The sequence below is a fragment of the Rhamphochromis sp. 'chilingali' genome (genome assembly GCF_963969265.1).
Source record: "Rhamphochromis sp. 'chilingali' genome assembly, chromosome: 1".
In the NCBI taxonomy this organism is placed as follows: domain Eukaryota; kingdom Metazoa; phylum Chordata; class Actinopteri; order Cichliformes; family Cichlidae; genus Rhamphochromis; species Rhamphochromis sp. 'chilingali'.
The window spans coordinates 68272157-68300114 of record NC_137929.1 but is presented as its reverse complement, the minus strand read 5'-3'; the positions used below and the strand labels follow the sequence as shown (position 1 = coordinate 68300114).

Below are 27958 nucleotides of genomic sequence, written 5' to 3'. Positions count from 1 at the left end.
ATACAACATCCCACATTCACACACTTTCTCTAAGCTGAGTTCTTACTAACTACATTCATACACATTCACACTTATAACATGCAGACAGGGATCGAACCACTAACCTTCCGATCAATAGGTGGCCTGCTCTACCTCCTGAGCTACAGTCACCCACTGGCAAAGATGAGTAAACCCTCACTAGATTTTGGATAAAGTGTAAACTCACAAACCTGTCAAACCTGCATTTGAAACGTTGGCTACCATACCAGTATAGTATTGCAACATGGCATTTGGGTCTTCTAACTAAAATAAGAAAATAGGAACATAAATAGTGCCATCATTGCCAGACCTGGTCCACATCTGGTTGACATACATCCTGCCATGACACCAGTCAGTCAGAAGTGCCAGCTTGATACCGGATCCCAGCCAGAGCTGTTTTCTATGGGCCTGGGCCACATGAACCAAACCATAATCGTGCCAGATATGGCATGCCATCACATAGACAGTGCCATCTATGCCAGGCCTGGCCCATATCTGGATGACATACGTCTTATCATGCCAGAAGTCCGCCAGCAGTGCCGGCTTGATACCAGATCCGGGCCAGACCTGCTTGCTATCTGGGCACTTGTGTGAGAGTACACTCAGAAATGTTAACGCTGCAGGTGTATGTTTACATGTGACTCAGGTAACTGTGGACATGTCAGTCCCTCCCTCTCCTGTTTGTCACTCTGTGGAGATGGACGTATTCCTTGGCCAATCGGAGTTCTCCTGCCCTACTTTTCTGTCTTTGCCAGATTCCTCTGGCCGAGTCACTGACAGTCCTTCATCCGTAAGGACATGCACATACACAGTATACTTGTTATTTTACTCCTGTCTTTTTCTTAGAATAGCTCCAGTTGTTATTCTATCTTTCTCCAGTTGCCGGAGAGTAAGGCCTTAGACTCCAGCATCCTGGACTTCTGGGCTGCCTCTGGTTTGGTGCCCAAGAAGTACGAAGCACATCAAGAAGATGGCATCGTAGCGTGGCCATCATGTGACAGCCTACTCAGTCTACCAGTGGGTTCAAGCCCCTCCAAGCCAACCTTAGCCCCTGACCCCTGCAAGGCTTCATCTGCTCGTCAGCTAAAGCGGAAAAAGGCCTTGATGCAGCTTCACTTGACGCCGCACAAATCCCCAGATATGAACTCCAATCAAGTCCAAGTTCACAGCCACAATCTGACAACACTTCTTACTCTTTCCGGTAAGAAACTGTTAAAGCGTAATTAATTTCTGCTATTGACGTGAATGGTCTCCAGCACTTTGCTTCTTGCTGTTTCTTGCCGACTTTCTTTAAATTAAAATGATTCCAAATCTGTTCTGGGAACACCAAGTTTTCTGAATAACATCTGATTCTGTATTCTTGTGTTTGGTACCAGAGGAGGATTTACTCATGTCTATTGAAGCAGCAGACGACACAGCAGATGCTAAAAACAGCAACTCAGACAGTGGGCGGGATTCTCCGAGAACAACATCCTCAGTCTCAACCATGTAAGGAAAATAAAGATTTATTTTTATGATGTTCTTTATTGACAGGTAACATTCTGTATCACTTCAACTTTTTTTTTTTTTTTTTTTTAGGCGGAGCACCTCCTGCAGCAGCTGGTCAGAGCACAGTGAGGATAACTCCCAGTATGGCACTGGACTCTATGAGTGTCCATCCGTAGACTCGATGGCAAGCACCTTCCTGCCAAGCACTTCTCCTGACTCCACATGTTCCTTCTACACGACACGCATAGGTACCATAAAAGGTTTTTCTTGTTAATTGTACCCACAAATGTATTGTCAAATGTACTCCAGTACTCCTTCAATGAGTGGATACTGTTTCAATAAAGTGTTTTGGGATGGCTTAAGAATGGGAAACAGATCTGTGTGGGCACCTAATTCCTAATGCAACAGCCCAGTAATGGAGCAGGTCCATAGGGCAGATCCGTATCTGCAATCAGTCGCCCATACTACATATACAAATACAATTCACAATTATCATTTTAGCTAACTATATATAAGTTTAAGGCCTTCTCTATTACAAAGCACTGTACTGGGGAGAAGCTGAATATAAGAAACTGAGGTAGTCATCACTATTTCCATGAGTCCCTTTACAGTTAACCCTGGTTTGGAATCTTTTTGTTAGACTATGAGACAAAAAACATCCTATCTAGAATTTTTTATTCACATTTGGAGATTTTATTTGAACAGGTGTTGCTCGGAGTCAGCCAGGCAGACTACTTCCTCGCTGGGCGCTGCGTGTCATTTATCCTCTGCTCGCTTTGCTGCTTGGAGCGTGTCTGGCTGTGATGGGACTCTATGGAAGCTGCTTCTCCAGGACAGTAGTACTCATGTGGCTGGTATCAGCTCTTTCTGCCTTTCTCACTTCTGCTCTGCTGCTGGAACCTCTCAAGGTGAGTCAAGCATGTGGTCCAGTTTGTTCACCTCTCAGGGTTTTGGCAGATTATAACTACTTTGACTTGCATGACTTGCATTTGTATAATGTTGAGTTGACGAGACAGTTTTTATCTTTCACGCACTCCTGCAGTCACACACTAATCTACCAATGCTGAAGCTGGATCATGTGCACTCACACAAAGTTCAGACGTTCCAACAGTCATTTCAGTCTAATCAGACTTAGGGTTGCCAACTCCCTGAAAAATAAATAAGGGACACCTCGTGGCCAGGGCCGGGCAACCCAGTTGTCTTCACCCTTCCCAGTGTGGTAGCTCTTTTTTTGTGTGTGAAATTATTTTTTAACCATTTGACTTGAATTTGATTTAAGCAGATGCATATTCTTTGTGATATGACCATATGGGAAACAAATGATCATTTAGCCATTTATTTTTAGCTCAAAATGACAACATTAACACAGTAAAACAGGTCTCTTTCTTAAACAGAAGCCTGTCATGCTTAACTTTTGAGAATATAAGTAAATCTTTCTTTAAAAGAACTCTGTCCTGCTTAACTTAAAATTATATAAATTAATAGAAAACAATAGAACAAAAATATTCTTGTAACAGTGCACATATAGTGCATTTAGTACAGTTGGCTTCAGTTGAGGTATTATTTCAGCTTTTCTAATGCTAATCAGCTGCTCCTGTTTGTAAACCCACTTGTTCCCATGATTACGCATCATAACTCATCATCATCATTAATCTATGTATTACTTTTATGTATTAGTCATCTATTTGTTGTAATCATCTATCCTTGCAGTTGTTTATTACACAAAATAAATTATATTATCACACTTCTGGCCACATAGCGCTGATATTCACCGCACATGCCCATCATAACCTTAACCAGAGGGTTTAAACAACAAACCAGTGTTTACATACCATATCTGCTTCTGCCGTGGCCTGGTGGACAAAAAATTGGTTAAGGGTTCCCCGAGCTTTCACGCCCCTCGTGTTCTTCATGTGCCCACCATTAGAAGCATGCCTATGGAAAAAGTGCGCCGGCACACAGTGCAGTGCGCTTTATAGGTGTTATCGTGCACTTTTCCAGCCAGGTGTTTTCCTTTTCCCATTCCTCCCAGTACTTTTGCAGCCTTTTTTTTTCTTTCTCTGAGCGAACAAACATTGCTGCTCTAATGCTGGGCTCACACTGTGCGATTTTTGGCCCATTTTGAGACGATTTTTGAGTCGTGCAACCGATTTGGTGATCGGCCTGATTTTGGCCTTCATCGTGCATCGTGTAGTATACGTGGGGTAACGAGAAGCGATTAACACCTCACGACCAGCTCCCGATATCAATCGCTCGTGAGGGTGTCACCACAGCCGCTCACACTGCTCACACGTAAACGTCGGTGAAAAAGATGGAGCAGCACGGCTGTGCAGCGTGTGATCTGGACACAAGCGATGGAGGCACAACTTGTAGAACTTTGGAAAGCTCATCCGAGCCTTTTCGATGTGGCATCACAAAATTATCACGACCACAACAACCGTGAAAATAGTTGGATTTACACTGTTGCTCAATCACAGCTGCCTGATTAATGTTTTTCATTAGCAATTTAGCAAAGTTGATGGTGGTGGTGTGTCTGTGTGAGTGAAAGACAGAGAGAGCGAGCGACAGATTTTCTGTTATAACCTTCATTTTATGGAGGCACAGTGTGCGCACTCAGGTCGCATCAGAGCATCGGGCGGTATAGTGTGAGACCCTGCATCGTGACCTACCAACTTCTAACCCCTGCGAGTCAATCGTGCAGTTTGAAAATCGCACAGTGTCTGCCCAGCTTTAGGTGTACTGTCGTCCGAGACTTGCACCGCAGTGTCGGCGTTTGTTCCCCTGTTGGCCATGCTTGTTGTTGTGGTCATTTGTTGTCTTCCGGTATTTTCTCCGTAAGCGACCTTTCCTCGACCAATGAGATGAGCGGTAATCTGAATTGTCATACTCGAATTGTCATAAGTGTGCTGTCAGCTCATCGGTCACAAAGCAGGAGAGGGGCTGGGAATTATGTTTTCAAACAAAGTGTTAATTCCATAAACATTTATAGACTACTTTTGATTCTCACTGTATTACGGGACAAAGTGCGTCCCTTATTAGCTCAATACGGGACGTGTACTTTTGTTTCTAAATACGGGACGATTCCGTTTTTTAAGGGACGGTTGGCAACCCTAATCAGACTTGTCCTTTGATTATCTCTTTGATTATGAATAAAGGCGATGTACTGTTAGCAAACTGGAAAGAGCTGATTAACACTCATTGTTAACACATAAGGGTGGATATTCAGACTTTCTACCCTCTCTCAGATGTCCTGACAGGAAGTTGGGGCAAGGACTTCAATCTCTCTCCATCCAACCTCTCTTGACACCTGTTTTTCAGGTGTGCGTGCTGGCCTTGATCTACACAGTCCTGTGGAGACCTGTGGATCCAGAGGTGGAGGAGCAGCTGGCTCAGGAGGCCACTGTGGTGAGGCCGTTTGGAGAGCAGAGCGGGAAGGTCCGACCGCCATGCGGCTACGGCCTGCTGCAGGCGAAAGAGGAGGCTCGCAAAGTCCAAGCACTGCAGTCAATTATGAGGGTGTGGAGAAAATATTTAAGATTTATTTCTGTCTGGGAATTTTTCTTCCCAGACGTCACACTTTTTTTCTTTTTTTTGCAGCAGTGTGTGTGGCAGCTGTTATTTCTGTTGCTGGTGCTGATGGTGAACTACCAGGATGCAACTGAGCAGGGACAGGCCAGGCTTCTGCACGCCACCATCAAACAACGTCTTCACGCGTCACCCTTGGGGTTTCCCAACCTCACCTCACTCAAAGAGTAAGGGTGACACCAAACGCCACACAAACACAGCACACTGTCGCCACACAGTGTAAAATGTGGGGACAAATCTCGAGTTCTTTAAATTCAAAAGGTCAGAAAACATTTAGATGTTTAATGATTGCTGAGCTAATCGACAGAGGGGCAGATTTACTTAAGAGGGCAAAATAGCATGTGAGGGCAATCCCCAAATAGCGCTAATAAATGTGGTCAGTTTTACAGGTGAAATACAAAATTGGTGCTGTTTTTCTAAACAGTTCATTTGAATAACAAGCGAAACAAAAGACGTTTCTTTTTCAGCGTCAATTATTGGCACAATCAGCAGTAAATTGTGCATTTCACACATTAGAAAATCTGTTTGCACGCTTGATTTAAATTTCCTGTTATTTGTGGCTTAAGAAATCTCTGTGTTTCCACCATTTATATGCACTTTTGTAACTGCACTTTTTTATGCAAGTTTGCACTAGAGTAACGTGTTTGCAATTCTGGTCCCAACTCGCTGAAAGAACTGTGTCAGATTTATGCTGTTTATATCAGACATGATAAGAGCTGATTGTTGTGAACTTTGACCTTCTGTGGAGCTCTCAGCCACACTGCTATGTAGCTCCCCGACGACGTTAGGTCAGCTCCAGGTGTGTGTGATGATCCAGTTGGCAGGGCCACACCCACCATGCCTAAAGATGCCCGACACAGCCGCACCCTTACACATGCACACCTACATACGCCTATATATAGAAACAAAGGACAGCAGCACAATACAAGGACACCGTACCCAATATATTATGTAAGTCCATAATTGCTCACCTTAAATTTACTGCCTGGTAATTTTGCTGGGGACTACTTTCATTTATGTGTCAATACACGTTTGGTGGACTGCATGAAACAGTGTTTGTGTTGCCTCCGGAGTGCAACTGTTCAGCTTATTCTACTCTTTCTTCTTGCAGCTGGTTTGACACAGAGCTGTGGATCAATCACACCTTGGTGCCACATCTCCACCAAAACCCCTCACTGCGACTCGTGGGCTTAACGCAGCTGCAGTACACACATGTGCTCGGTAGCCAGGCGGTTCACCTTCAGTCAAACAACAGTGGAACGATACCCGAGCTCCTCACTGCCCTTCACACGGCAGGAAGAAGCAGGAAACAGTAAGTGGAATTGTCAGAGCAACATGAGTGCTTCTCTCAGACATGCTGAGTGTGTTCATCAATACTGTTGAATTGACTCTTTTGCAAATAATGAGGCGTGTGAGCCCATTAGAAGTTGCCAAAAAGCAAAACAATGGAACGTTGTTTTTCTTCTGAAATCAAATGGAGCATTAACACGCAAACGACCAAAAACTGTGGTGCACATTTTGTCTGTGGTGTCCAATCATCTTCTAATGTCGTTATTTATCTGTTTGTTTATGGCCCACAGATTCTTGCATAACATTTACCCTCCATCGTAATGATGAACTCAAAGCTTTTATTTACGCATGGGTCACGCTTATCGAATTGCATTCATTTACATATTCAGTCGACAAAAAAAGGACAAAAATAAAAAGGTGAGTTTTTATTTGATGATTTCTTTTCCTTCGCTCCAGGTTTGAAGCTCTTTCTATAGAGTTCACTCAGTACCACAGAGAGTCTGCTTTATTTCTGTGCGTGTACGTAAAACTTGAGCAGACTCGGACACAAGCCATCACATCCTGTCTCTCTATCCATCCACTCCTCATCCCTTTATCCGTGTCAGGACTGGACCTGCAGACGGCACTTCCGGTAACAAATCCTGCAGTCTTTCAAATGAAAATCTTTCACCATAATCTGGTATTTAGAGCTTAATAGTTAATAGAAAGTACTTCTATTGTACCGCAGATTCTTCTGCTCATCTCTGCTCTCCTGACTGTACTTGGGGAGCTGTGGTCTGTGGCCACTGAGCGCACCCAGTATCTGCATCAATGCCATCACTGGTTCCAGCTGCTCCTTGCCTTCTTGTTGCTGACAACAGCTATCCTGCAGCTCCGCTTCCTGTCTTGTGCGTCGTCATGTGTTTCCCAGGTAAAGAATAACATTTTAAAAATCCTCCAAGCAAAACAAAATTAGTATTCAACAACCTTTATGTGCTATTTAGCTGCGGTCCCAACCAGACAACTTCATCAACTTCCACAGTGCTGCCCTTCTGTCACAAAGGTCCTCTCAGTGTGCAGCCACCCTGCTCACTCTGCTTGTTTTAAAGGTGAAGTATTGTCTAACACATGTCCACAGATATTTCACTTTGATTTAAAAAGAAAAACAAAAAAACCCAACTCATTCCCATTTCCAGCTGCTGGGAACCTTACGGTTTGTGCAGAGGTGGGCTGCGATAGGCAGAGTGTTGCACAGAGCCTGGAGGGAGCTGCTGGCTCTGGCTGTCCTACTACTGCTGCTGATGCTGCTCTGCACTCACCTTGGGAATGTGGTATGAGCAGAAAAACATCAGCTTAAGCAAAGATATTTAAAAAGGCGAGATGAAAGATATTTGATATGGTTTGTTTCAGCTTTTTTCACAATCAGTAGAAGGTTTCCTGTCAGTACAAGACACCAGTGTCTCAGTCTTGTCCTTTCTTCATGGTCGGATCGTCCTGCAAAAAATCTGCCAGGTCCACCCCATCCTGGGCCCTCTCTATGGGCTGCTTCTCATGGGAGGAGGTGTTTGGGTTTTGGCTAGACTCTGTGGAGCTGTTCTTATCCATACTTACAGGTACACAACATTACCTTTCTTTAGATGCTATGTTTGCTTTAACCAAAGTTAGGTTTTGTTCTTTTTTCAAAGACAACAGAGTTTTGTAGACTGTCGAAGTTGTTAGCCCTTGAGAAACTGTGTTTTAAAGACAGAAATAGCCCTTTAAGCCCTTATAGGCCTTAAACAAGTTTATAATCTTGCCATACTGACATCTGATGTTTGGCAATTTGTAGCTGTGAAAGTCTTCTAGGTGTCTGGTTACCTAGAAATTCCATCTTAAGATAGAAAGATAATGTCACGGTTCTGGGTCCTTTTGACCCAGCATTTTGAGTTTTGTGTTCTAGTAATATTTTGTATTACGGGTTATGTTCAGCTCATTTGATTGTAATTGTTAGATTATAATATTATTTTATGCCATGTTATACCCCTAATTAAAGATTGTGAATTATTATGTACCGGTAGTTTTAGTTTGCATTATTCTCCTGAATTAGAAGAAGCTGATAACTATTGCATTAGTTAAACTGATTTGCATTACATTAGACTGCTGATTTATTGTGGATGAATGATATTGTTTATGATGCATTATACTGCTGAGTTATAAGAAATACTGTTTGCAGAAAGTCATCGCCTTATTTGTCTGATTAGAAGAGAACAGAATATACTGGAGAGGTTTTCTGCCCAATCTCAGCAGGAGCAGATAAACAGGGAGCCAAGGTCGTAGCTTAGGCGCTGTGTGAGAGAAAGCATGTGAATGTTTAGGCTTTTTATGATAAGGTGGAGGCACCAGAGGCTATAAGAGTTTGAGCAATGCTCCACCATTTTGAGATCTGAGGCTGTCTGCATACGGTGTCCATCTCCCACGCGTGTGATCATTAAAATCATCGTTTGACTTAACCCGGCCGGACCAGTGTTGTTATTGTGGTTTTTTTCTCTTGTCTCCATCCCCAATATTTTGAACCTTAACATAATGTAAATGGGGAAAAAAAAAAAAAAGGAAGATGATCTGTAAATCTTTTAAACATCCCAAAGTCAGCAATACCCATGAGATCAGAGATGCAGGCTTTTGAGTGCTGATAGCAAGCCAAACTTTCTTTTTCGATTACGTTATAGATGTCCTGATATCTTTGTTTGAAAATTCTTGGCAGACCTCATAATTCATGGCTTTGTATATGATGTTATGTTATCTTGGCCTAAACTCAGCAAAAGCGCTACCAAACCGTGATGGTACCAACCCCGTGTTTCACAAATGGATAAAGCTCTTTGGCGATGGCAAAACTAAAACCTCTTTCATTGCAAAGAAGTTGCACTTTGTAACCCTGCACAGTATTACACACCTTACTGTTGAAGTGATCTTTGAATTTCTATTACTTTTGTGATAATAGAGTAATGTTTTCAGTAAGAATTTCTGTATTTCCACAAAAATATAAGTGGTTGACAAAATTTTGAGTGCCACATTGTATCATAGGAAGTTTTGTTAAATGGCATGTTGTTTTGAATGTTTTGCTGAAATTTACTGAAGATAGAGCCACAGAGGGATCTTAAGTTTTCATAAACCATCTTCTTTCGTCTTCTAAAGGGCAGAGCAGGCTGAGTTGTTTCATCCAACCATTAAACCTCAGGACTATCAAATGGTGGAGTTCTTCATCAAAAGGCTCAAGCTATGGATGGGACTCACTAAGGCTAAACAGGTGAATAGACTGCTAAATGTGAAGCATTCCATCAGGAAGGCTGAGTAACTAAAAATTGTAGCTGTTGTTGCTGATTCTGCACATTTGTTCCCCTTTCTAGTTCAGACACAGGGTGAAGTTCAAAGGCATGGGCATCCCTCCTTCCAGGTTTTCACAGGAATCTTGTCTCTCCACCTTGTCTTCAACCGTTTCTTATTCCCGCTCCCCTTCTTCGCCCTCCGCATTCTCGTCCCCACGTCCTCTATCCTCGGCTCTCTCCAATGGGTCTAAGGACTCGTCAGTGTCTGAGCTTGGTTTTGAAGTCCAGCAGTACCTAGACAGTCTGCTGCCCCGTGTTACTGCTCTGTTATCTCGTTTTGATCGGGTCAACCAGATAAGTGAGGACATTTACAACCTAGAAATTAAACTGGATGAGGTTCAGACCAGGAGAAGGAAGACATGGATGAATTATGAGAAGAAAAGTGAAAGAATCTTTGGAGAGTTAGGAATACCAACAGGCGCAGATGAAGGAAGGATAACAGGAGAAGTTACTCACAGGAAGACCAGTCTCCATCATCCCAAGCTACCAGTCTCCCTGCCATCTACACTCCAGTCCTCTGTCCCTTCAGTGTACATGTTTCCCAATACATATATCTCCTATTCCGAGTTTGAGTCAGTAGCAGTTCAACCTCAGCCAGCTAGTGTTGTGCACTCTTGCGAAGTTGCCGACCCTACACCTGGAATCAGTGTATTGTATTCAAAAGCTTCTCAGTTTGAAAAGTTCCCCAGAAGAAGAGCGTGGCATTCTGGGAGCTCTCATTCAGCTGATGCTGCTCAGAGGACATTCCAATTGTTGGAAGTTTCTCCATGTGGAAACGGAGAAGAAAATTCTGCTTTTAATCCCAGACCCAAAAGTGAAGAAGGCTTAAGAAGATCTATCGGGGATGGGATTCCAGTAAAGAGGAAAGCTTGGATCTCTGAAGGACCAGAGACTGAGTGAGAAACCTCACAATAGAAGAAAAATGTCTGTGTCTGGAAAACAGAATCATTTGAAAAAAATGACCAAAATGAAGACACACGTTTTTGCTGTTGTCCATTTTATGAACATTTTACTGTACTTTACAACATTCTATAACTCTAAGTGGTAAAGACACTGTGCTGTAGATATTCTGCTCTGCAGATGAATAAAGGCATGACCATTTGATTCAGACATTGCAATATGTTTGAAATCCACTCCAGGAACAAGCAAAAGTCCCTCAGATAGCAATATTAAATTATAAACCAAGAAATTGTTTGGCAAGAAGCAGGAGCAGCAGCAGGTCAGCTTATACATAAAAAAAAAATTCCAAATAGCAAAGAGCAGGAAACTAGAAAACATCCCTAATTAACAGAATGTTACAGTTTAATTGGACTTTATGCTCCACATCTTTGAACAGAGAAAGTGTTCCCTCATAACATTATGTGTGTACTTCTGTGTGTTTGCTTTAAGTGTTAACATAGCCTAGGACTATTTTACATACACATGTTATATTGTTACCTAACCGAAGGAATAGAGATAATTTAAGGAACAACACATTCTGACATGTAAGTGCTGGAGTGACAAACCCAGTCAGTGGAACCAATGCTGGATAAATGGGGATAGTTCCATTAGGAAGAGCATCTGGCATAAAATCTTAGTCAAAACAAACTTTCAAATTCTGGTTCATAAAGAATAAAATTTCCATACCAGATTAATAGGGGCCAGGTTAACAATGACCGCCTCCGGTACTGTTGGCCAAGAGTGTGCTGGTGGAAACTGTGCTACTGCTGGCAGAAGACAAAGGAAGAAGAAAGGGGGGGGGGGCATGTTAGGAGGGAGCCAGAGAGAAGGAAAGGCAGGAGTTTTTATGTAAGAGTAGGGACTTTAAGTCTAAAAGAGAGAGAGAGCTGACTTCTACCATGGTGTAGATATGAACAGAAATGGAGGATGGGTGATCTTAAAAGAAGATTATGTGAATAGTGAGTATTAGGCATTTAACATCATTTATATTCTGCTAAAGTTTCGTTGTTAATATAAATGCAAATATAATACAAATAAGCCTACAGTTTAACAACCCCTTTATAAAAAACTTACATATAACAGAATAACTTATTGTTAACCTCACTGACCTATTACAGTGTTCATAGAGCTCCACTGTATCTCTCCTCCAATCTGCATATCGTACAATAAACCTGTAGCCTAAGACAAATGAACAACACCGAGTAACACAACTAAAGTTATGAAACAGCAACTACTTTGTCCCAGCACATAAGCAACAGTCACCTGTGTGTGTGAGGAATAAAAGAGGAACTGTCTTATTCTTTTACAAATGAAGTCATTAGTTATAAATCACAGCCTTACTTATTTGTGTACAGGATACTCTCTCAAGTCATCTGGTTTGACCAGTTTTCTAGCCCACGGTGAACAATGTTTGTTGACTTATGACTCGCTAAATTTGTGCTAATTATATATCTTGTGTTTTAGCATTCATAGTTTCCCTATTGACAAAGGTTTTTTACTCAATTTGAAGATTTAATAATGGGCCCTTTGACCCTGTTCACAGTCAGGTCTGCTGTTCTAGTTTTCATTTTGTCCCACCTTCACATTTGTTACAGTAGTCTTCATCTTTTGATTAAACTGTCCTATTGGTGAACCCAGTGCATGCCATGCTATGAGGCTATCTGAAAGACTTGTTTATGCTTGGTTAAGAAGTTAGATGAAAATTAGTGAGATGCAGTATGGCTTCATGCCAAGAAAGAGTACTACAGTGCAAACATGATGTTTTCTATGAGAGCAAACATCATATGCTTTATCTGCTTTATCTACCAATAAAAAAAGATGGCACACACCAATTTGTTAGACTGCAAAAAAACCCCTCTAATTTTCTGCTTCTAACTTCAGATAAAACTGAGATAAAACCTATTGTAATTTGACATAAAAACAGGTTATCAAGCCAGATAGTTACTCTGGAAGACATTATCTTGGCCTCCAGTCACACTGTGAGGAATCTCACAGCCATTTCAATCAGGCTCGTTTCCTCGGTGAATATTAAACATCCATCCATTCGCTTCCGCTTATCCTTTTCAGGGTCGCGGGAGCCTATCCCAGCTGTCATAGGGCGAAAGGCGGGGTACACCCTGGACAGGTCGCCACTCTGTCGCAGGGCTAACACATAGGGACAGACAACCATTCACACTCACATTCACATTCACACCTAGTGGCAATTTGGATTATCCAATTAACCTATCCCCACAAGCTGCATGTCTTTGGACGGTGGGAGGAAGCCGGAGAGAACCCACGCAAACACGGGGAGAACATGCAAACTCCACACAGAAAGACCCCGGCCTGATGGTGGAATTGAACTCAGGACCTTCTTGCTGTGCGGCAACAGTGCTAACCACCGTGCCGCCCTGGGAATATTAAACAAACGCGTTTAAATGCTTTCTTGCATTTGTGTAGTATCGCTAAGGTTAGAAACACCCTGTCTCAAAGTAAGGCTAAAAAACTAGTTTGTGCATTCATTACTGTGGAATGCTGTCCAAGCATGTGGGATATTCACTCTTCCATGTTTCTTTCCTAATTAAATGTGTATTTTTTAACTTCTCATGTTCCTTAAAGCTGGAGTTCTTCTGCTACATCTCCCTCCTAGTCTCAGTACCATGACTGCCTCACTGGCTTCAGTGTTGGAGGTCACAGCCTGGAGAACCTGGTGATGTCATCAGACAATATTATTCCATCTTTAAAAGAGACCAGACTGTAGTGGGTTTTACCAAAGCTATATAATTACTCTGAAATCACCCTGTCCTTCAAGAACCTGTACATGTTTGTGTTACCATTAATCTGTAGCCTACAACACAATGAACAGCACAGAACAACACAGCTGAAGCTGTGACGCAGCAAATACTTTGGTCACATGTGTCAATGGGGAAACTATAAATGCTAAAAAAAAGACATTTACAAAGCATAATTTCAGCTGAGTCATAAAATCAACAAACTTTGTTCACCGTATACGTTAGACTCGTCAAACCTGATGGCTTAAGAGTATAACAGAGAACGATCTTGATGTACTGATTACAGATGTCATTTATTATCTGTTCACTTTGTCAAGAATGAGAAAATTCCCTCTTTTACAACATCAAAGATTTGCAAGCGTAGGAATTTATCAAAGAGAACATAACTTTATACACAAACACACACACAGAAATATATATATAACATATAACAGCTCAGGTTAAGCAGTTTGGAGACAAAGTTAGAGGCAAAGCTGAGATGCAGACAAATTATAGTGGATATATGGATGAGATGGGGGCAGACGGTGACCCTAAAGCGAGCGGTTGAAAGTAGAAGACATTTGTTGGGATTTTTGTTTGTATGTTCTTTTTTTTTCATCTGCGTGACTTATTTTATCTCACCTGAAAGGGATTTCATGTTCCAAACCCCTTTTCCTGTTTTTCCCATGAAACTCAAATGAAGTCTATGCGCGTTCACAAGACAGTTTAACCTGAGTACACTCAGCCTATGGTGGGGATATGGAAGCGTTGAGCCAATGAAGATGAATTAGTTGTACCACTTTATACTCTTGTATTCTAGGATTGACTCTAGTATTGGCTTTCACTAAAAGCTAGGAAGGCGTTCATCTTGGATGATTTCATACTGAAAACCAAAGTCAGGCTTGCATCTGTAATTACAGTGAAAAGGGGATTACATTTACTGGTATTTATGTAGTACTTTTATACTAAATTCTAGAACTTAAAGTGCTTTCTTTACTGCAAGGCTCATTCACAAACATTCATACAAGTGATTTTTTTTCTACGCCTAAGCACGTTTAACCTAATACTCACACACTCTGACTCCAGGGGAAACACGTGAAACGATTCAGGGATCAGTTTAGTGCCCAGGGATACTTTAGCATTAAGTTAGTGATCACTGATCTGATTGGTAGATGGCCCACTCCCTACCTACTGAGCTACAGCCGCCCTGGAGGATGCACTGCTCTTACACATGTGCAGGAACAATGCTGAACAAACGTCTGCTTGCATTTATGCTTATTGTATGTATTTAAAAACTGAATTCAGCTTTTTCATCACTCTCTTTGTGTATATGGCCTTTATTTATTTGTGCATTTATTTTTACATCAGCCAAGAAAACAAACTGGGACCACCTCTGAGCATTACAAACTCACAAACACACTCCATGTCCCTCATTTGGGATGTATTAATGTGGTTATCCTAGGGAGGCTGCCGATAATAAAGTGAAAAATATTAAGTGACATTAAAGTATTTTAATGCTTTGGAGACTTACATATATAAAATCTATTAAGAGTAAAATCCAGTTTGGATAGTTTTTAATTGTTAATAAACTCTGAAGAGGGGAATTCCAGAAAAATATGAGAACCTCTGTTTTCATCCACATCGGTCTGAGAGGTAAAGATGTGGCAAAATAACGACAATAGCACTAAAAGTTAGTTTAAGGGGATCACTTTTTTACACTTGCTGCAACAGTGAGTTTTATGTTAAGAAACTGATGATATACTGTCCATTTTTATTCTCTGTCTCTTAAGCAGTAAGTGGTTCTTTGTTGTTTGGCTGGTGGCACTGAAACAGGAAAATCCAGCTGTCAGCTGTAATGTTTGGTTTGATAAAGCAGTTTGTAAATGAAGGCTATGTGGAGGAGACCCTGTGTGAGTCAGATGACAGACCAACAAGCTCAAGTCAGAGACTCTGCGTGGCGCAGTCGGCTGGTGCAATCAGCACCGCGTCAAGCGACAAAATAATCATTTTTTACCCAAGCACATCAAAACAGTTTCTACATGCACATCACATCACACCACGAACATAAACAATTTTCTTACTGAAGCACGATCAGGAATCCCATCAGTATGTCCGCAGGGAAAACAGGTCGATGTCTGTGATGGGCCAAAAAGGGGACAAGATGACTCCAAGGGCGAGATGACGCACTTTTTAGAGCCTTTTCTTTTTCTATACTGAAACAAGAAGGCGGTAAACATGTTCTGAAACTTGAAGTGCTTATTTCTTAGAACCAGCAACATCTACGTCAGCTTTTTGGAGCAGGTCTCCATGGTGTGAATTAGGATTTATAGTTCTCTCATGAATGTCACCAAAACTTAACCTCCTCCATTCTCCACACTCTTACAGAACGTAGCCCACAAATTTCAGCTGAAAATCAGAAGCACTGGCTGTCTTTACACTGCGACTCAGAGTCAAGTTGGCCCCACCTTCAAATCCAACAAAAGTGGTGTCACACGTTTGTGCTGTAAAAATCGTTGTTTGTGCTGCTATCATTTAAAAGATATTAATAAAAGTTTCTAGAGGTCATCAGAGGTCAACCAGCTCCCCCCACATTAACGGAAACAAACAAAACTGGTGTCAATCAACTTTGCTATGTTTGTGCTGCTTCAACTTCCCTCTGATCAAGAGTATTTTGTACTCGGGAAGTTGCTGCCACGTGAAAGAATATTTCATTATGATTTGTAGTTTTCTCTTCATAACCTTTTGTTTGAGAGGGAAATCCATGTTTGTGTCTTTTTGTGTCTCCCTCTCATGCAGACGAGGGGTTTTCGCACCTCTCCCTCTTCTCACTGATTGTGGTTGCCATAGCAACATAGCTTTTTGGCTATGCCACCCTTTCTTTTTCAGGCTAAAACTCATCAAGGCCGATTCTGTGAGTGTTTAAGAGGGTCAGTGTGCCCTCTGTTTATCAGGACCATTCAAACACAGCTATTATTCATCACAAAAAACATGCTCACATCTTCAAGCCAATACTTCATTATATGACTGTCATTCAAAGTTTTGAGGGCTTACAGGTTTTAAAGGAAGTGGATTAGATATTCAAAATAAAAGCTCCTAAAAACCAAAGCTACTTATCACTGGCCTTTTATCATGCTCCATTTTATCAGAATCAGAATCAGAATCAGAATCAGAATGGGGTTTATTGCCAAATGTTGAGCAGGTTTACAACATTAGGAAATTGCTGCGGTGCTTCAGTGCAAACATGGTGTCATAAATAGCACTTAAATAGACATGAAAAAATAAAAGTAGGGATAAGAATTAAAAGTGCTACGTAGAAAGATATGTGCATGAGCTATACATGAGATATATACATGAGAATAAGAATTAAGAGTGCTACGTAGAAAGATATATACATGAGATATACATGAGATATATACATGAGAATAAGAATTAAGAGTGCTACGTAGAAAGATATATACATGAGTGCAGGTGGTGATCAGTGCAAACATGGAATGATGCAGTGAACACAGCGTAGGGTCATGAGTTAGTGGTGGGGACAGTCATGTGGTTATTGTTCATGTGTCCAACAGCAGAGGGGAAGAAACTGTTCTTATGGCGAGAGGTTCTGGTGCGAATGGACCGGAGCCTCCTGCCTGAGGGGAGCAGGTCAAACAGACTGTGTCCAGGGTGAGAAGGGTCAGCTGAGATCCGAGCTGCACGCCCCAGTGTCCTGGAGGTGTACAGGTCCTGCAGAGATGGGAGTCTGCAGCCAATCACCTTCTCAGCAGAGCGCACAACACGCTGCAGTCTCTGTTTGTCCCTGATAGTGGCTCCAGCGTACCACACGGTGATGGAGGAGGTGAGGATGGACTCGATGATTGCAGTGTAGAACTGCATCATCGTCCGTGTTGGCAGGTTGAATTTCTTCAGCTGCCTCAGGAAGTACATCCTCTGCTGGGCTTTCTTAATGACGGAGGTGATGGTGGGCTCCCACTTCAGGTCCTGGGTGATGGTGGTACCCAGGAAGCGGAATGAGTCCACAGAGGTGATGGGGGTGTCAGTCAGGATGATGGGGGGGAGTGGGGCTGTGTGCTTCCTGAAGTCCACAATAATCTCCACTGTCTTCTGGGCATTCAGCACCAGGTTGTTGTGGCTGCACCAGGACACCAGACGTTCAACCTCCCTCCTGTAGGCAGACTCGTCCCCGTCCGAGATGAGCCCAATAACGGTGGTGTCATCTGCAAACTTGATTAGCTTGACAGACTGGTGGGTGGAGGTGCAGCAGTTGGTGTACAGGGAGAAGAGCAGAGGAGAAAGAACACAGCCCTGAGGTCCGCCCCGAGTTCCTGAAGGCTCTGGACGTTGTAGGGCTGTCCTGGTTGACACGCCTCTGCAATGTTGCGTGGAGATCAGGGGCAGTACCTGTGGACTGGCAGACCGGGGTGGTGGTCCCCATCTTTAAGAAGGGGGACCGGAGGGTGTGTTCCAACTACAGGGGGATCACACTCCTCAGCCTCCCTGGGAAAGTCTATGCCAGGGTGCTGGACAGGAGAGTTCGTCCGCTAGTCGAACCTCGGATACAGGAGGAACAATGCGGTTTTCGTCCTGGTCGCGGAACACTGGACCAGCTCTTTATCCTCTCGAGGATACTTGAGGGTGCATGGGAGTTTGCCCAACCAGTCTACATGTGTTTTGTGGACTTGGAGAAGGCATTCGACCGTGTCCCTCGGGGTGTCCTGTGGGAGGTGCTGCGGGAGTATGGGGTGTCTGGCCCATTGCTACGGGCCATTCGATCCCTATGCAACCGTTGCAAGAGCTTGGTTCGCATTGCCGGCAATAAGTCGGACTCGTTCCCGGTGGGTGATGGGCTCCACTAGGGCTGCCCTTTTTCTCCGGTTCTGTTCATAATTTTTATGGACAGGATTTCTAGGCGCAGCCAAGTGGCGGAGGGCTTTCGCTTTGGTGGCCTCAGAATCCCATCTCTGATTTTTGCGGATGATGTGGTTCTGTTGGCTTCATCGGGTGAGGGCCTCCAGCTCGCACTGGAACGGTTCGCAGCCGAGTGTGAAGAAGCGGGAATGAGGATCAGCACCTCCAAATCTGAGGCCATGGTTCTCAGCCGGAAAAGGGTGGAGTGCCCACTCCGGGTCGGGGATGAGTTCCTGCCCCAAGTGGAGGAGTTCAAGTACCTCGGGGTCTTGTTCGCGAGTGATGGGAGAAGGGAGCCGGAGATCGACAGACGGATTGGGGCTGCGGCTGCAGTAATGCGGACGCTGCACCGGTCCGTCGTGGTGAAGAGGGAGCTGAGTGTAAAAGCGAAGCTCTCAATTTACCAGTCGATCTACGTCCCTACCCTCACCTATGGCCACGAGCTGTGGGTAGTGACCGAAAGAACGAGATCGCGGATACAAGCGGCAGAAATGAGCTTCCTCCGGAGGGTGGCTGGCCTCTCCCTTAGAGATAGGGTGAGAAGTTCGGCCATCCGGGAGGGGCTCAGAGTAGAGCAGCTGCTGCTCCACATCGAAAGGAGCCAGTTGAGGTGGTTCGGGCATCTGACAAGGATGCCCCCTGGGCGCCTCCTGGGTGAGGTGTTACGGGCATGTCCCACCGGGAGGAGGCCCCGGGGCAGACCCAGGACACGCTGGAGAGATTATATCTCTCGGCTGGCCTGGGAACACCTTGGTATTCCCCCGGATAAGCTGGAGGAGGTGGCTGGGGAGAGGGAGGTCTGGGGCTCTTTGCTTAGGCTGCTGCCCCCGCGACCCGGCCTCGGATAAAGCGGATGAACATGGATGGATGGATGGAATATTATTTTATTATCACGTTGATGCAGCACATGGTTCAGTTAGCTTTGTATAAACACACGTGTTAGAAATGTTCTTCAATCAGCTCTTTTTACTCTCATTTCACAGCCAGTACTTTTTACTTTTACTTGAGTAAAGAAGTTGAAACAGTACTTGGAGTATTTTTAACAGTAGTACTTCTACTTCAGTACAGACTGTGTGTACTTTTACCACCTGTGTCTGAGACCTCCTTCAGGGTCCACCTGAAGCTCTCAGTCTGCTGTGGAAAAAGGAAATCCAGGTGAGTTTCTGCTGATCACCTGAGGCCGTCATTACTGTGTGAACCCACACACCACTCCTCACTCCTCCCACCCGCTGCACACAGTCACTGAGTACAGACCGGCTGATTCCTGTAAAGGGAGAGGCAAGAAGAGGCGGAGCAACACCTGAAAAACAAGAAGCTCAACGTCATTTTGCAGAAGTGAAAGTGTGAGAGAGCAGCAGCAGAGCTGCAGTCGAGTCCTGTTTGTCTCTAAAAGAAGATTCACTGGAGTCCATCAGGTTTCTCTCAGCAACAGTGGTGAGTGCAGCTGACCACACTTCCTGCTTCTACACAAATCTTCACTCTGTTCACTTCATCAGGGCTCTAGAGCGTCACCTCATTTCTCCATGGTGCCACTTAGGCTACGTCCACACTCGCCCGGATAGATTTGAAAACAGCGCTCCGCGTCCACACTAGTGTTTTCAGTCGTTTTCATAGAGTTGTGCGTCCACATTAAGACGGCTGAAAACGCTTACGTTCCAGTCCTGCGCATGCGTGAAACGCAAGACGATTCGACCGGTCTCATTTCTGTCTGCCGCTTATTCACTTTCCGGCTGTTTGAAACGTCGCGGCAAAAGGTGGAGGAAAAGCACCGAGTTTTAAAATGGACTAACAATGAGGTGGAGTTGTTGCTGCGAGTAACACAAAAGTACAAAGTTGCAAAAGCGAGAGAGAAATAAAGAATTTGAAGAAAAGCTCTGTGGAGCATGTGCAGACTGATATTCATCTTTAATAGGACTGTCAAAACTGCTGCTGTATAATGCTCTCCACTATCTTTGTTTAATTGGTCACATGCCTGCATCACATGACTAACATGCATGATCGTTTTAGAAAGTCTCTGTTTTCACTGTTCACTGTGACACAAACGCACCGTCTCCAAATTATTTACTTTCCGGCTGTTTGAATCGTCGCAGCAGAGGTGAGCAGCGTGATAGGAGTGGATGTAGCTGTGGGTAATGAGAAAAGATGAAAAGAACGATAACTTTTTCGTTAAGGCCGGTGCTCTGACATGGAGCCATCAACCTCTCAGTGTCTAACACTGGTCTGCAGACGGCATCAGATAATGAGCCACATTAGATGGACTCTGAGCCCACTGACAGTAAAAGGGTGAAGTGTAGACATTTGGAAGAGAGCGGCCTGACCAGTTTCTCTGACTATGATACTGTAAAGCTGACAACATGATGCATTTACTGTGGTGAGTGTGCAAAGACCATGGCAGGTGTTGTGCCAAGGTAGGGATCCCCAACAGGATCTGTTTCCCTGCGTCAGGAACATCAGCTGGGCAGGGAAAGCGGACCCAACGCACTCCGCCTCCATCACGACCAACTAGACGTGGAAGGAGTGATGTTTTAGTGACAACATGAAAGATGAGTGTGACCGTTCAGTTTGTGGGTTACAACAGAAAATGATACATTTATTGTTCTCGTGTGTTATCGGACGGGATCATTTTAACAAACCGAGGACATTTTCCTGATAATTATCTGTATCCTCCTGTAACTTTACTGTTTAAAGAGCTAAAACCTCCAACATTTCAGGATCAATAAGTCCTTATAAGACGTGTTTGTGAGCTAAAAATCAAGAATGTGGGATACTGTTTGTCTGTGTCAGCCAAACAACTTCACATCTTTGTAACGACTGTTAAAAAGATGTTCATCCTGTTGATCCTGTTCATCTGGACGCTGCACTGTACAGCAGACACGACGTTGTTCAGTTTGTGTTTCAGATGAACCAGTTTGTGTCTGAGTGTGTTGCTGGGTCTCCACCAGTTACTCTGACAACTGAAGGTTCAAGATTTTTATTTTGACATTTGCACACAGGACCAACAGTCCATGCACAGTGGAATACTTGTGCAGAGCTTTCCAAGTCAAATCACACTTTAACAATATAAAGACAGAAAAAGCAGAAGGATAGAAATGAAGTCCGGAGTAGGGTAGTCGTACTATTTTCTATATACAAAGAAAAAGAAGAAAATGTACAGAGAGTGTGTAGTTCTCTACCTCTTATCGCACTCACAGTGTTGCACATTTGTTCCACAGATCTGTTTCACAAGTCTGTTGTGAGTGTATTGCCCGATGGTCAGTGAACCGCTGATACATTCAAAGTGAGGTTAAGTAGTGCTGTGTTATTTTAAGTGTTCAGTGTGTTTTTGTTTGCCGTCAGTCTGACAGTTGTGGGGAAGAAGCTGTTGAAGAATCGTGTTCTGTGTGTGATGCTGCTGTCCGCTCTGTTGTGTCTGAGATTGTATTTGCAGCTTTGTATGTGCAGCTCCATGGATGCAAGTGTTGTTCCCATAATCCTCTCTGCAGACTTTCTGACTCTGCAGAGCCTTCCTCTCTGTCTGTGTAGTGTTTCCATACCAGACAGTGATGCCTGCGGTGAGGATGCTGTCTATCAGTCCTCTGCAGGCCTGGGTGAGAGGGTGGTGGTTCATGCCAGCTTTCCTGAGCAGCCGAATGAAATAAAGCCTTTGCTGGGCTTTTTTCACAGTTGCTGTAGTGTTGAGAGTCCAGCTCAGGTCTGATGTAACCTGCAGTCCCAGGAATCTGTGGCTGTTTGCCCTCTCCACCTCCGTCCCTTTGACGATAAGAGGCTGCAGGGGAGGGAGTTCTTCCAAAAGTGCAGTATTCATTCCTTGGTCCGTGTTGAGGATGAGGTGAAGAAGCTTCTGTGATGAGTAGAAACTTAAAGAAGTCCAGACGCTTTTCTCTCCAAGCTCCTCAGACTACTGACGCTTGTTTCTCTCTTTGTAAAATGAAATTTAAAGTGAATTTTGAATCAAATGTTTCTCTTCTTTCTCCCTCAGAGTGCAGACATGTCTGCTGCCAGCAATCTGCGATCTGAAGATCAGTTTCTGTGCTCCATCTGTCTGGATGTGTTCACTGATCCAGTCACTACACCATGTGGACACAACTTCTGCAAAACCTGCATCAGTCAGCACTGGGACATGAATCAGAGCTGTCAGTGTCCCATGTGTAAAGAGACTTTCTACACTCGACCTCAGCTGAAGATCAACACCTTCATCTCTGAGATGGTTGCTCAGTTCAGACGTGAAGCTCAGCAGAAAGCCAGCAGCAGCAGCTCAGAGCAACAAGCTGCCAAACCAGGAGAAGTTCCCTGTGACGTCTGCACTGGAACCAGACTGAAGGCCCTGAAGTCCTGCCTGGTGTGTCAGACCTCCTACTGTCAGACTCACCTGGAGCCTCATCTGACACTGAAACGTCTGAAAAGACATCAGCTGGTTGATGCTGTGGAGAACCTGGAAGGCAGGATGTGCACGAAGCACGATAACCTTCTGCAGCTGTTCTGTAAGACCGACCAGACATGTGTCTGCATGCTCTGCTCTGTTTTAGACCACAAGAACCACGAGTTTGTTCCTCTGAGAGAAGAATATGAAGGAAAGAAGGCAGAGCTGGAGAAGACAGAGGCTGAGATTCAGCAGATGATCCAGAAGAGACGACTGAAGATTCAGGAGATCACAGAGTCGGTGAAGATGAGTAAAGATGCTGCAGACAGACAGAAAGCAGAAGGTGTTCAGGTCCTCACGGCTCTGATGGAGTCTGTTGAGAGACGCCTGAAGGAGCTCATGAAGGAGATCGAAGACAAACAGGAAGCTACAGAGAAACAGGCTGAAGGTCTCATCAAAGATCTGGAACAGGAAATCTCTGAGCTGATGGAGAGAAGCTCTGAGGTGGAGCAGCTCTCACGCTCTGAAGACCACCTCCACCTCCTCCAAAGCTTCTCCTCCCTGAAAGCTGCTCCACCCAGCAAGGACTGGACAGAGGTCAGAGTTCATCCACCATCATATGAGGGGACTGTGGGGAGAGCTGTGGCTCAGCTGGAGGAGACAATCAGGAAACTCATGAAGAAGAAGCTGTTAGAGGCTGAGCTGCAGAGGGTGCAGCAGCATGAGGTGGATGTGACTCTGGATCCTGATACAGCTCATCCTAAACTCATCCTGTCTGATGATGGAAAACAAGTGTACTGTGGTGATGTGAGGAAGAAATTTCCAGACAACCCAGAGAGATTTTCTTGCTATGGTATTGTTTTAGGAGAGCAGAGTTTCTCTTCAGGCAGATTTTACTTTGAGGTTCAGGTTAAAGGAAAGACTGCGTGGGATTTAGGAGTGGCCACAGAGTCGATCAACAGGAAGGGACAAATCACAGCGAGTCCTCAGGATGGTTTCTGGACTGTGAGGCTGAGAAAAGGAAATGAGTACGAAGCTGCTGCTGACCCTTCAGTCCCCCTCTGTCTCCATCCTGGTCCTGAGAAGGTGGGGGTGTTTGTGGATTATGAGGAGGGTCTGGTCTCCTTTTATGATGTAGGTGCTGCAGCTCTGATCTACTCCTTTACTGGCTGCTCCTTCACTCACAAACTCCACCCATTCTTCTGTCCCAGTTTGAATCATGGAGGTAAAAACTCTGCACCTCTGATCATCTGTCCTGTCAATCAAACTGATCAACGACTGATTTAATTTGATGAATGATTGATTTTTCTTGAAGGGAACAAATGAACATATTGAGTGTAAATCCTCTACAGTCTCCATGTTTCTATAGAATCTGATCATCAGGACTCTGATTCACACTTTGATTCTCATGGAGTTTGATTTGAACAGAAGAAAAGTTGAATCAGGAAATGTTCCCACTGATGGAGACTCGAGCTGAAGAGCAAATATCAGAGAACAAATGTCCAAAAGCTTCATTTCCAATAAAGTTTGTTCAATGCTTTGAGTGAATCCAGACTCATGTGTGGCTGTTATACGGAGCATCAGAGTCCAGCTGAGTTATGTTGGATACAAACTGCTTATTTTGGCTCTGTGAGGAGTTTTGTTCACTGAAAACTGATGAGACGGATAATATTCAAAGAACTCTGTAGAGATTCATGCATCCATGTTCTCCACCTGCAGGTGTGGAGGAGAAAGGTGGAGCACAGACTGCTGCATCCTTCCAGTCACATCATTTTGATGATTATATTTGCATGTTGTGATGATTTGGGTTAAAGACAAACAGAGTTGAACGGCTGCAGTCACAGCATGAAGACGATGCTGAAGCTGAGCTGTCAGTGAACATGTTTCACTGTGATTTGATTTGAAGAATAGAAAGTGTGTGTGGCTGCTGACAGCTGCAGTCTCTGCTAGTCTGCATAACACACACACAACTTTCCCCCTGAGGCAACGATGCAGCAACAACACAACAGCTGCAGACACACACACACACTGTTAAAGAACACTTTACTGTTTAAGGCAGAATTCCTCAGTAACAATGATTTGAGTCTACTGTGTCTACTGTGGTTTCCAACATACAATCTACTGAAACATGTTTTTCTTTGTGCCGTACAAACTATTTGATCACAACATCTTTGCTTTTTTCCTCCAATCGTTTATTCTGATTATTTTATTTAGTTTAACTAAGAAAAGCTTAAAATTTAACTCTTAACCTGATTTAAACGTTTAATTTCTCATTAACTCAGACTTTTAATTTATTTCCTTGTTTAATGTATTATTTCTTTATCCTTGTTTAAGTTTTGCCGATCCTTTCTGTGTAACCTGTTTAATCTGACCTTTGACCTTTTAATTTTAACTTAACAGTACTCTTGTTTTGACCTTTGACCTCTTTATTCCTTATAACCAAATAAACCCTTTTATCTGATATTTTCACCTTATTGATTGATTATATATATCTATTATATTTTCTCACCTTACCTTATTTTGACCTTTGACCTATGTCCTTGTTAGCCTTGATCTTCCTTCATCAAAGGTGAAATTTCTTTCACCTTTGAACTTAAAGCTTAAATCAAACCTTTGTTAAAAAGCTTCTTACCAACTTGTAATTCCAACTCTCTGCATTAAACACGTATCTTATCATATAAACACTGGATCACTGAGAGAACTTTAGGCAGAACCAAATGAAGCAGCTGACCTCGTCAAACTCACAGCGACAGTAACTGACAGTGAATTATTTTAATCTTCTTCATTGTATTTGTTAGAAACATTTATTTTCCTTTAATTGGACTTTGGTTAAGTTAAATCCGATGTATTAACCGACCTTTGAGGTGAAGTGCAGCTGCGAAGAACGCTACGGCAGGCAATGAGGTGCGTTTAATGTCGCTCTGTTAATTTGAGCGTCCATAAATTGAATGTCTTATTTTTTCTTACTTTATTATTGCTCATTTATTGGAGAATTTGGCCATTTAATTAAGATAGATTTTATGTTGTTGGTGGTAAAGATCTGGATGGATGTTTTATTTTATTCTGTTTTTCTATTTTTCAGTTTTACTTTTCAAGACTTGGTGAATTGCCTTTTTCTACTTTTTGTTTAGTTTTGTTAAAATTAGCAGCAGTGAGAAGTGTTGTTGTCGGTCTTGAATATATTTGATGTAGCCCATACTGTTAAGGTAAGTGTCATGTTTTTAGTTGTTAGTCTGATGAAGAATCTTTTATTTTTCTCCAAAAGTTGATTGTGTTTATCTGGACATAGTGTTTTTCAGGTCCAGCTGAATGCAGGTTTCCCCAGTCTTATACGTGTCAGGAGCATCAGCACAGCTGAAATGCATTTTTCCTAAGCACCGCGTCTCTGTGGCTTTTAAACCCCAAAACACGCTAAAACAAAAATGGGTCCACCCCAAGGATGGGGTCCCCCGGTGTAGTAACCTCGTTTCTTCGAACATCGACGTTCATTCAGGAAACCACAGCTGCTAGTTGCACTCACCACACGTTTGTCTTATCTGCCTATTATGTAGCCTTCACTTCCTTTAATAAGAGCAAATTTTCCACTATAAACACAGAGTCTAACAAAAGACTGGAGACTGTTTTGGTCATTTCCCTCAGAGTTTGTATGTTTTGTTGTTTTTCTGGTGATGAGCTTCAAACAGCAGCAGATTGAGACTCAAATAGAACCTAATAAAATCAGTGAAGCTATTCATTGCTCATGTCATCCATCAGGGAGTTACTTTAATATCATTACATTGTTTGCTTTTAGTAAATGTGGGAATTGAATATGAATTCATTTTATGTTTTTCTTTTCTTTTTTATTTCTTAATACCTAACTGCTGCACCTGTACTGCCCGTATCTCTGCAGATATACTGTATAGCCACTCAAAACTGATGTTCAGATAAGAGGGTGGGAGCCGCCTGTTTTCTCTCTCCACTATAATCCCTGACAATTTTATTAGTTTGGGCGACCTTTACATGTAGGTTGTTGGGATCACAGCAGAGATAGAACAGAGGGGACATGGTGTTTGTTAAATGTCCGAATGGCCCAGGTGGAAGAAGCTGTTAGTGAATCTGGAGATGTGGGACCTGAGGTACCAACATACAACACTGTAAAAAATGACAGATGCCACCAAAGAGTCACAGAAGGTCTTCAAAGCGCTCCCTGGACTCCAAATGACCTCAGCCGCCTCAGCAACTGCGTTTTCTAAGGACAGCGCTAGCAAACGCTCTCCGCTTGCGAGTGAAAAAGAAAAAACACCACTTCCCTTCCTTATTCATGTTGAAGTGTACCATGTCCACCAATCAAAAAATGATATGGCAACATGAGGCGTTTGGTTGTTTAGGAAGAGGGAGAAGTTTTAGGAGTGACACCAATGAGAGAGAGAGAGCGAAAGAGAGAGAGAGAGCGAGTTTTCACATGTGAGAGATTAGTGACGTTTAGTGTGTTTGGAGGCTGTAGTTAGTGTGTTATGCAGTTATTGGGTTTTTGTGAGTTATACTAGTGAATGTCACAGGTGCTCCTGCTGTCAGACCTTGTGGTGTTCTCCTCTGTTTTATAGTGGACAGGACCTATTCTTTGGGAGTTGCATGAATACTTTGTGTGCCTTCTTATTTGATGCAACACACCTGATTGTTCTGTAAATAGTTTGAAATGATTGTGCAAAAAATCTGAGGCCTTTGCTGCATTTTGGGGTAAATAGCAACATTTTACTTTGTTGTTTGCATCATTTTTAAAAATGTATAATTTCTATTTGCATTTCAAGTTATGAAAGGTATTCATTAAACATGTTTATGTTTTAACTGTTTTCCACTCGGAGTATACAAGAGGTTGAAGATACTATTACATACGGAGAGAACTCCACACCGGGTGTAGGCTTGCATGACTAAGAAACTATTTGAGGCAATTTTGTGGAGTTTGAGGTTGGACTCGGCTGCACATGTGTGCTTAAGCCGATCGATGGCTGCAGCCTCTGTGGGAACTGAAATCAGCCCGTCATCGATGCAGAAGTGTCTCTCGACAAAGTGTCTTGTGTCTGCTCCAAAGTTTGTCTCGCCTTCCCAGGTGGCTCGTCATAGGTAATAGATGGTTACTACTGGTGACGGGCTATTACCAAAAATATGCACCCGGGCGTGGTCTTCCTGCACTTTGTCACATGAGTAGAAGTAATCAACAACTTTTTATTCGTTTTTATTCTTATGAGCACGAGAGAGAGAGAGAGAGAGGGGGGGGGCAGGTACACAGTCACTAAAGATAA

The 27958-nt window shown here is 43.3% G+C and overlaps 2 protein-coding genes across 2 annotated transcripts; both read left to right on the top strand.

The window, feature by feature from the left end:
* Window positions 1-25: 25 nt before the first annotated feature.
* On the top strand, window positions 26-10622 carry LOC308409977 (polycystin-1-like; the record flags this gene model as incomplete). Its single annotated transcript, XM_080903006.1, has 15 exons — window positions 26-808; window positions 898-1219; window positions 1395-1506; window positions 1597-1754; window positions 2212-2414; window positions 4825-5022; window positions 5104-5258; window positions 6203-6403; window positions 6838-7012; window positions 7109-7291; window positions 7365-7469; window positions 7557-7691; window positions 7771-7973; window positions 9532-9643; window positions 9744-10622. Exons 1-15 carry the CDS (start codon window positions 494-496, stop codon window positions 10620-10622), a joined length of 3456 nt encoding a protein of 1151 aa, XP_080759132.1. The 5' UTR covers window positions 26-493.
* An 8973-nt stretch (window positions 10623-19595) lies between these two features.
* LOC308394849 (E3 ubiquitin-protein ligase TRIM21-like) lies at window positions 19596-24658 on the top strand. Its single transcript, XM_080879430.1, has 2 exons — window positions 19596-19753; window positions 22299-24658. Exon 2 carries the CDS (start codon window positions 22308-22310, stop codon window positions 23964-23966), a length of 1659 nt encoding a protein of 552 aa, XP_080735556.1. The 5' UTR covers window positions 19596-19753; window positions 22299-22307; the 3' UTR covers window positions 23967-24658.
* The last annotated feature ends 3300 nt before the right edge of the window (window positions 24659-27958 follow it).